The following is a 10,009-nucleotide window of genomic DNA, read 5'->3' on the forward strand; positions in this document are numbered from 1 at the left end:
ACCAAAAAAAAAATAAACAAATAAATAGATCACACATTGGCAGCTGCAGTAGGGAAACTTTTCTGAAGTTTCTTATCCCCTGTAACACTTGGAAATGTCTCTGTTTTTTAAACCTCTAGAACAGAACCTCTTGCTGAAAATGTTGTCTCTCAATTGCCAATAAAAGCTTAGTCTACAAAGCTCACCTGAGTTGAGCATAAATTACACGGACTTTTTTTTCAAAGGTCTGGATTGCCTGTAGAAGCAGTCGTACTATTTCTTGGCTGTCACCACTCGTCCTCTGATCTGGAATAACAGTCAGAGTATTACACAGAAAAGTAAGCTTTTAAGACAGAGCAAGAAGCTTTTTAGTGGTTTGTTTCCACCACTTCTTCCATCCTGAAACATCCCAGAAGTTCAGGGCACGCATGTTTGCGGGGAATGAAACGCGCTGTGTTTTAGCCACCTTCTTCAAATAGAAGAGAATTGGAAAGCAGAGTTGGTAGAGTGGTTTTACTGCCTTGGGGCTGCACAGCTGCTCAAAGGAACAGTTGCGTCTTTCATGCTTCCTACACAGAAATAGAAGCAGCAGCATACACTTGCAGCAACAGCTTGCTCTGAGAAGAGCTCAGAAGACTTTCAAGAAAAGCTCAGAAGGCATCAAGAAAGCAAGGCTGGCCTCGTTTAAAACTGATTCCCTAACTCCCCTCTCCAAAAAAGAGACGTCCAGAAGAGTGCACTTACAGCTAGCATAAGGGCAGGCCTAGAATGTAGAGAAAGTTTTCTCAATGCAGATTGCAGCACCTCCAAAGTAACTACCCACACAAAGCAAGCTGACCTTGACCTAAAATGTCATTTACCTCTTGGCTTCTCTCTCAGTCTCCGGTACAGCTCTCTGGCTTGTTCTTCTCTAGAAGGAAAAGACACAGAACACAAAGGATTTCTCTAGAACCTAAATTATGAACAAGTAACATACAAAAGATTTGAGTTCTTGAGTTATTTCAGATCAACAGGTAGGGAATCAAATTTTTTTCTAGTGTCAAAGTCCTGCCAGTCCCCCATAATTTGAACTGATGAGATAGCAGTTTTGTTGTCCTGCAGTGAAATAGGAGCCAAGTTTAGCTAGCAACACACTTAAATCTGAAATTCAAGATAGTTCAACTCACAAATCCTCCAGTATTCCTCCTTGTTTACGACCTAGCGGGCTTCTCTGAAGGTCCACAATGTCTGTCTGCAGAGCCATCATTCTCTTCACTAACTGCTCCACATCATCCTCCTGAAAGCAGGGCAGAACATAAGCAGAAGGACAGACTCATACTAAGAGATGGCTACCACTCACTGACTATTCCTCTCGTTCACATTTCTGAACATGCCAGCAAGATGCTAACAACAACCACAGACAAAGACAAATGAGAACATGAGGGATTTCACTTCAAGGAAACAAATTAGCTCTGTGCTCTGGTATAGAGCAGTTTCCAAGATTTTTTTGATGAAAAATTTGATCTGTGATGAAGAGCCATTGAAAGGTCAGACTTCATAACAAATGTGCTGCTGGTTTCCAGGCTGTCATGCTTCCTTCTGCTTTGCTGCTCCAGATCTCTCTCATCCTACCTATCATAGCTTTTCCCCTTCTCCCACAGTGCACAGCCACATCCAGTACTTGGTACCCCAAGTTCTGCTTTCCACCTGAACTTTTTCACATGCAGAGGCAGAAGCTGCCACTTGTCAGACTTCTGTCACTCTGAATCCTCCAACTAGAAGAGGACCAAGTGTTGGCACAGAGTAAGATGATGACCTTTCACTCCTCGTCTGGGACAGATGGTCCTTGGCCATACTTTCAGGGTTACACTCTCTCGTGTCAAAAGCCTTAATGTCTTATTGGAAGCAGGTGCACAGTGTGCACTGATAATGGGAAATTGCTGCCTTTTCAAAGAGACCGATGCTTTAAAAGTCTTGTGTTCAACCATCTAATCATTTGCTTTCCCAATCAGTTTAACCTACTATTCCAAGTCTCCTCTTTTCAGCTATCCTGCTGCAACTCTACTGCCTCCAGGATTCATTAGCCAGACATGTGAGCGCAACCACTGAAAGATCTCCTCTCACATTCCCCAACGTCAGCCTTTTCCCTAAGTCTTAGGAACACTGGTAAGGGAAAGAAATGATGTAACCCAAACCAAAGCAGTGTGATGTATGGAATCAGCTCAGACACAGTAAGTCTCTAAGGGAGGACAAAGGAAGGAAAAGAACGCCTATTTTTTCCTCAGGATAAATAATTAAGATTCAGATACGTACTCGCCCACAAAGTTCCACAGCTTGCTCCATCTCTTTCCAGGCAAACAGCAGCTTCTCAGAAGCTAAAGGAAAAAAAGAGCAATTGCTTTTCTCAGGTTCATACAGGGAAAGTTAAGATATGGTGAAAGGCAGAAGAGACCTCTGTTTGCCAGATGCTGTACTCACTAATTCCAAATTCGATCTGCTCTTTATACTTCTCCAGATCAATCTGGATGCTTGTTTTAAAGAAGTCCAGTTTTGCTTTCAGCTGCTGGGAAAGGGAGGCCATAGAATTCTTCATCTTTGAAAGAGTACTATTATACCGCAACAGATTCATCCTGCGTGGACAAGAAGAGGTCCTATCATCCTCCTGAACTGTAAACACAGGCTACACTGCAGTATCTGCTTTTGATATAAGCGTAGGCAACAGGCACAAAAGTATTTGTGTCAGAGGACGCAACTCTCAGCTTTTCACTAGCTGTTAACAGGTCCACTCTTGGGCTTCCCTAGTCTATCACTGTCCCATTCCTTTCCCTTTTACCAGGGAGCAAAAGCGTAGGTAACTATTCTAGAGAGACTACCACCGTACATGGCTGCTCGCTGCCCCTGCTGCAGACGGTTGCAATCTTCTTTCAGCATCCGGATTGTATGCCAGATCTGACCCCACACTTTCCGCAACTGGAAAAAGTGCAGTATCTTCTTTGGATCCTGAACTGGAAACAGAGGGGGGGAGGGGCAGAAAAGGGAAACATATGTATTAGCATGAAGCTTAAAAGCAGTATTATAATATACTATATATATATATATAATTAATATATATATTAATTTTATATATTTTTATATTATTTATATATATTAATATATATAATTAATTAATATATATATACTATCATATATCATATCAAACATACTCAAATATCACTTCTTTGAACAATACGTAGCCAAGACCCTACCCCTTGCAAAGTCTATAGCTGGCTATCCCGTATGCAGCTTCCCCAGTTATCTCAAATCTGGTTCCTTTCCTCAGTTATTCTGAGGAACTCAATTACTGCTATGACAGTCTGTTTCAGTGCTTCTCCAGTCCCAAGACACAAAAGCTCTCTACTCTTTGCACATGGCAGACCACAGAACAAAGGCAGCCATCTCAGTGTGGACAACCTCTCGCATTCATACTAGAGAAAGTCCTTACGGATGGAGTCAACACTCTCTGGATGAGGTCGCAAGGCAACCTGAGCTTCATAGGAAACTTTCTGGTTATCGAAGAGGAAGAGGAGATCTGCATCTGTAGCATCATTCACCTGCAGAAAACAGAAGACCCAACTGAGTTCTCTCAGAAACAGCAAGTCTCAGTAACACCGGGAATGGAATGTTCCTCCTCACCCAAGGACTGCTCACCAAAGGGAACAGGGTGCTGTGAAGTGGTTACTATGACTAAAGCCTGCTAAAACAGCAGGGAGTGCTGCACTCCCAAAGCAACATCAGTGCTTGCTGAGTCAGTGAAAAGCAAGGAAGGGGAACATTCATGCTCACCTTGCTATCAGCTATATGCTTAGTGGCCAGCTTCTGAGAAAACAATGCAAGTCCAGCCTCCTGCAGAAGCTCCTGGTCCTGTTCTGGGATTCCAGTATCTGACTCGATCCTGGCTTTCACAGTCTGCAGAGTCTCCTCCTCCGTCACAGGGTAGGTGTGCACAGTTCCCGTAACCATGTTCAAAACATGCAGCAACTACAAGAGGAATGGTGTGACATGAGAAGGGCTGAAGATACATAGGTCACGTTTGAGCAGAGATCCCAGGACCAAGACACCAAATGCTGATAAACTGTTTCAAAGCACATGCGCAGCTCAATAAGTCACTTTGCAGCTACTTCACAACACAACACTAAAGTCCTTGTCCTTCATCAGCTGGAAGAGAGGTCACATGGTAATTACGCAGCTACAGCAGCAGAATCCTTTACCAGAATATGGAACCAAGCACATAACAGAAGCTATTTTCTACTCCCAACAAGCTCAAGGTTCGAGATTCTGTGTTGCTCCTACCCCCAGTTCTATGACTTAGCCCTCTTCTCTCACAGGCTAGGGGCAACTGCTCTCTGGAAAACTTTTCAAGGTAAGCCAGGCCCATTGCTCACCTTCAAATTCAAGATGTCATCCAGAGCTTTGAAACACCCATTGGGTCCATACACAGGATCTGTACCTCTCTGCCGCGGGTGCCACATTAACATGAGTTGCAGCCATTTCTCCAGTCTCGCAGCCAAAACACTGAAGGACCGAAACATGAATGGGATCAGAAGAGACAAAGTACATTTGCAGTCACCATATGGACTGGTCTCTGCAGGAGGACTGAAATTATTCTCTTTTTTTTGATCACAAACGCGCTAATTAGAAGGCAGAAACAGAGATTCTCATCTACACAATGTCAGTCTGACAATGGACACAAGCATTGTGTGATGTACCGAACTTATTCACTGACATGAGGCATATAATATAAAGCCGGTCCATTCACAGGCTAAATAGCTTATCTCAGCATGGCACAACAGATTTCTAGTCCTTACCTGTTCAGATTGTTTGGGCACGGTAAACTGCTAGAAAATCTGACTTCTCCAGATAAGTCTTCTGAAACGACAATATCCAGCTCACTCTTCTGTCGCACTTTTGTATGCCTAATCAATTCAAGCAGGTACAATGGTGAAATCATCACATGCCTTTCCCAGCATGCATGTTAATAGTCTCTTACAGTTACTCTTGACAGATACAACACAGATGCTGCTTTGGTTTCTCCTACCTCCCACGCAAAAGTCAGTCCTGACCCCAAAGAGAAATTTAAGGAATGCTGAACTTGCTCAAGTTATTCAAACTCCAGTAAAGGGAGCCATTCTCCATAAGGGCAAGGAACATGGGGATATTACCCTAAGAATCAAGGGACCACACCTCTGCTTCCCACAGATAGGACAGTGGCACTGCATGCACTCTTATCACCTGGCCCCAGGTCACTCACCATTGCACTGGCTGCCAGTTGGGCAGGAATGGTCTGAAGCCTGTGATGCACTCAAAGGCCAGTGTGCCAAAGCTCCAGTAATCCACTGTCACGGTATACTTCTGCTGTTCCAGCAGTTCTGGAGCCTGAGGCAGTTCACACAAGTGTAAGACAAAGCCACCCATCTCTCATCTCTCCCCACCCCTTAAGAGCTCATTAACACTTCTGTAACATTAAAGACCGTGCTGAAAGCTCTGCACCCCAAATGCACCCCATGCCAGGACAACTACTTCATCCTAGCCCAAAGCCAGATTACACTGTTAACTCTGTCCCACAACAAAGCGGGAGCTGATCTTCTAGCTGAACTCCTTCCTTACCAAGTACTGCAGTGTCCCAACAAAGGATGTGCACAGGCTACCCTGATCCAACTCCTTAGCATAACCAAGGTCAATGATTTTGTGTATTAACTGAAACACAAAACAGAGAATAAGGACAGTAGAGCAAAACTTTTGTTTGTTTTTAAAGCACACCTTACAGCAGAGAAAGAAAAGGTTCAGCTCTTCAAAGGTATGCAGGAAAGGTGCCAGTGAAGAGATGGAAGTAAAAATGGGAAGCTGCTGTAGATTCCTAAAACCAAAAGGTAGGTAAAATTGTCATTGGCTTTATATGGACATAGCTGGAAACATTACTTGTAATTCAGATCTTTAACCAATAGCTACGGTCAGGTTCTTTCCTTAGTAGTTGAATGTCATAATGCCAGGTGTTAAGAGAAGTCTAACTCAGCCTTTCACCTCAGCCACACACAAAATACTGTTCAACTGACACACAGATCTGAGCCAGCTGTTACCCTATGTCACTCTTGCAGAGTGACCGCTGTAACTGCAGCAAGCCCATCCACATCTTCCTCTTACTTTTCATTGTCTGTGCAGGCTGAGACACCAAGTTCCTGCTTACCCTTTGCTCTCCTTGCTGCAGCACAATGTTCTCTGGTTTCAAGTCTCTGTGGATGATCCTGTTCTCATGAAGGTACCTGAGAGCAGACGCTGAGACACAGAAAGAACCACTTTTAAGAATGCAACTAACACTATCTAGCACAAGCTCAGTAAACTTTCATTTCTATGTGGTGTAAGCATGGCTTTTGAGTCAAATCTTGCACAATCAACAAGATCATTGACTGAACAATGAAATGCCAAGTTCAAGAGGAAAAGTTGACATCAAACTCTTCTGGACACAGATTTGTTCTCTTGGCAGATACATTTTTGGAGTTAAAGTAGATTCACTTCTCTTCAAGTCTCTCCCTTCCCATGTACTGAAGGTTAAAAAACATAACAAAAGCTGTGCAGAAGTAAAATATATCTAGTCGCTAGAAGAGTGTCTGTATCTTCAACAGTCTTAACCTAGGATCCAAAAGGTGCTCTGCCCAACACCTCCTGTCCTATCCTGTCCACAAAGCATTCTTCTCCCCGCTTCACCTTCAAAACTCTTCAAAATTTTATGCAAAGTACCTTCTCTGCTCAGGACCAACGTGACATCACAACTAGCAGGCTGACAAATTCCATCTATACTGTGAAGACGAAAAAAAATCTCATCTTAAGAATACGAAGTGAGAATAAATGCCCTCTATTTCTTTGCACTTGCTCAAAGTAATACTTTAAGATATTTCCCTTTTTCAGAATAAAAAGAAAAAGCACGTTGCTAAGAAAAACAAAAACTTAATAACACTTCCAGTTCCAGAGGGCTTTTCAGTTGTGCCTCAGACTTGTGCCAAAGGGACTCACTTTTCGATCTCCAAGACTTCGTGTCCCTTCTGACTGCATTCCCAGACTGAGCTCTCCTTTTCAACACAAAATGATCCAGCTAGACTTTCAGGAGTAATCAACAATATAGCCTCCTCCTAAAGGTCAGTAACCCTAGAAAGACCAACTATGCTTGCACTGTAGGGGATCTGTAAAACAAGTTATATCAACTGTTGGAAACATTTCTGATCAACTACAGTTCAGATTGTACAAGTGGAGATTTAGATCTGTCCCTCTTCCTAAACACAAACAGGCATAGGAACACAAGCTTCACTCTAAACATGACCCGCCATCGTCTCCAGTCAGCCCTCCGTATCATTCCCTGGTTGTTCAGAAGTGAAATGATCAGACAGCAGAGCACAAATGCTCTGTGAACACAAAGGATTGGAGATTCTGCGTAACTGTCGTATCTGCAGTAAAAGTAATGACAAACGCGTGTTTCTTCTCTTGCCACAAGGTCACTTTCTAATCATGCACCTGCCCCAAAAGCAGTTTTCAATAATTCCTCTACAAAGCCCAAACACCTATCCAGTCTTGCCTCAGCTTTGACTCAATAAGATCTTGACGTAGTCTAAACAAAAAACTCAGTCCCAAAAATCTCTAGACAGCTCTCTCAGTAACCTTTGCAGTCATCTTTTTATTTATTTATTTTTGTCTAGAATTCCACATAGTGATTGCCCAAATGCTAATGGAAACCCACTTATAACAAACACTCTGAAGTGCTGGTGATCAGCTATTGAGCTGAGTGGAGACTGATAGAACAAAAACGAAAGGCTGGCTCTCTTAAAAGGAGCATTGGCAAAGCAAAACAGGAAACAACTATACTGTTTAAGGGGTCTTATCTAAAAGAAGAGTTCAACAGGTCACTGCTGCAGTGATTCAGCCCTTGAAAGGGCTTCCATGGTTCAGACTACCAAAAATACAGCTACCACTTACCAATATCAGATAACAAGATGAGAATAGCTTCTTCCCGCAGGCCACAGCAATTCTCCAGCTGATTCAGGTACTGAAAGAAAACAACACAGAATATAGTCTCTCTGTCCTGTATCCTGAGGAAGGATCTCAGTCCCACAAACTCTCAAGAACGCAAGAAGTTCCAGCAACAGCGATGACATTTTCTACGGGCACAAAACTTCATGGAACTGGGACCTCTGGCAGCAATAATTACAGCTTTAGGCCTTAGCATATCCATGAGGTAAGAAAGAGAGGGTGGAAGAAGTCAGTATCATCGCCGCCCTCTTCCTTCTACTTGCTGTGTCCTACATAGCCATTTCCCCTGTGCCTGGCTACATCAGCTCTAATGTCAGATATAAATTCTGGGTTTTATCTATGGGCACCTTATAGCAAAGGTTAGAAAAACAGTAAGATTAGAATTAGTATGTGGGTTTTGTTTTCTTGTTTTTTTTCTTCTATGACAGATAGGGGTTTATCACTGTCAAGAAGGATACTGCCCACAGGCAGGCCCAGCCCTTTGATGGTCCTGGCCATACTCACATCCTGCAGCACAACCCTCATGCATACCCTCGTCCTCTACGTGCAAAATCCTTGCACTGTCCCTTGCAGCCAAACAAACGCAGAAAGTTTTGGAAAGCACTGAAGTTTTCAGAAGCAGAACTTTATCAAGGACCAATCTGTCAGATCCTGCTGGTGCCATATTAAGAATTAGGAAGCATCAGCACGTGAAAACGCATTTTTACAGGGTAAGTTCTGAAGAGAAACGCCTAGGTTCCACCCTGCCAAGAAGCCGATTCAGACTTTTTCCACTGTCACCATCACCATACCAGTGACCTCACCTTGCGAAGGTCTCCGCCTTGGCAGTATTCCATAGCCAACAATGGCAGGTCATTGGGTGCAAGCTTCTGCATTCCCTCGGGAACATCGCGGGCAGCCACCACGTTGGGATGGTTCAGCCTGAGTAACAGAAGTGAGACAAGTACAGGTGATCACCAGAACTAGGGCAAACACTTTCTGCAAGAGCTACGTACTCTCACATATTCACGGTCACCACATTAAGTCCTACAGGGATACGAATCCCTTGAGACGCTGAAATAGTGAATTTTATCGGTCTGCAATTCATCCATCCTTTGTGGACCTGGAGACTCATCCCCATTCCTTGCATCCTGTGTGCAGGCAGTGCTTTCTATCAACAGAAACACACGAAAGATCTGCTTGGAAGCTACAGGAAAACACCTTGCTGATCCATCTGACACAGCCCGCCGCCATCCCCTTGACAAGACCTGAACCGGAGTCAGGCCGCTGCGTGGTCCTGGGCAACCAGCCCAGCGCCGCGAGGAAGCGCACGAGCGTTCTGCTCCACGAAGGGCGGCTGCGTGGCAGCGCGGTGCCAACACTGAAGACGGCGGCGGGACGGCCGAAGGAGGAAGCCCCGGACTCCGAGGAACGACGGGAGGAGGTTTTCTTCAGCGGGGACCGGGCTCCTACGCGCTCGCCCCGCGCGGGGCCGGCGGCAGGCGGCCCCTCCGCGCCCCGGGCCGGGCCTCGAGGGCCGGCCCCGCCCGCCCAGGCCCAGCCCGGCGGCGTTGGGCTCCGCCCGGCAGCGCCAGGCCGCGCCCCGGCGGGCCCCCCGCGCTGCCCCCGCCGCCTCACCTCTTCATGATCTGGATCTCCAGCGCCCAGCGGTCGCGGTTGCGCGGGCTCAGCTCCTGCCGGCACTGCTTGATGGCCAGCTGCTCGCCGCTCTCCTGCGGGGACAGCGCGGGCCCGGCTAAGCGCGGGCCGGGCCGGGCCGGGCCGCGCCGCGGGGCCGCCCGGCGCCTACCTTGTTGTGCCACCGAATGACGTTGCCGAAGCCGCCGGTCCCCAGGCGCTCCTTCATCTCCCAGGGGCCGCAGGTCTGCGCCTGCAAGGCCGGCGGCCGGCTCATGGCGGGGCCGCGGCGCTCCGGCTCCGCAGTGCCCGGGCTGCCGGCGCGGCCGCTTCCGGCTCCGGGGCGCGGTGCGAGCCCGCCCTTAAAGGAGCCGCGCTGCCG

General features: G+C 46.1%; 1 protein-coding gene across 3 annotated transcripts in view; it reads right to left on the reverse strand.

Annotated features, from left to right (window-relative positions):
• The window catches only part of IKBKB (inhibitor of nuclear factor kappa B kinase subunit beta), a 28,600-nt gene that overhangs the window by 2,402 nt on the left and 16,189 nt on the right, over positions 1 to 10,009 (reverse strand). Inside the window, exons 1-17 of one of the 3 annotated variants that reach the window (XM_083811505.1) lie at positions 9,800 to 9,977; positions 9,628 to 9,722; positions 8,814 to 8,931; positions 7,957 to 8,026; positions 6,179 to 6,267; positions 5,602 to 5,691; positions 5,246 to 5,370; positions 4,803 to 4,910; positions 4,380 to 4,509; positions 3,781 to 3,975; positions 3,440 to 3,548; positions 2,840 to 2,963; positions 2,437 to 2,588; positions 2,272 to 2,333; positions 1,146 to 1,255; positions 840 to 889; positions 186 to 285 (exon numbers count right to left, since the gene is read on the reverse strand). In XM_083811505.1, coding sequence (XP_083667631.1) covers positions 186 to 285; positions 840 to 889; positions 1,146 to 1,255; positions 2,272 to 2,333; positions 2,437 to 2,588; positions 2,840 to 2,963; positions 3,440 to 3,548; positions 3,781 to 3,975; positions 4,380 to 4,509; positions 4,803 to 4,910; positions 5,246 to 5,370; positions 5,602 to 5,691; positions 6,179 to 6,267; positions 7,957 to 8,026; positions 8,814 to 8,931; positions 9,628 to 9,722; positions 9,800 to 9,904 — 1,832 coding nt within the window. In that variant the 5' untranslated portion in view covers positions 9,905 to 9,977. Of the gene's footprint in view, positions 1 to 185; positions 286 to 839; positions 890 to 1,145; positions 1,256 to 2,271; positions 2,334 to 2,436; positions 2,589 to 2,839; positions 2,964 to 3,439; positions 3,549 to 3,780; positions 3,976 to 4,379; positions 4,510 to 4,802; positions 4,911 to 5,245; positions 5,371 to 5,601; positions 5,692 to 6,178; positions 6,268 to 7,956; positions 8,027 to 8,813; positions 8,932 to 9,210; positions 9,478 to 9,627; positions 9,723 to 9,799; positions 9,978 to 10,009 lie in introns of those variants that run through there. The other 2 variants (XM_083811507.1, XM_083811506.1) reach the window with 2 other exon arrangements.

Source organism: Anser anser (assembly GCF_964211835.1).
Source record: "Anser anser genome assembly, chromosome: 26".
In the NCBI taxonomy this organism is placed as follows: Eukaryota; Metazoa; Chordata; class Aves; order Anseriformes; family Anatidae; genus Anser; species Anser anser.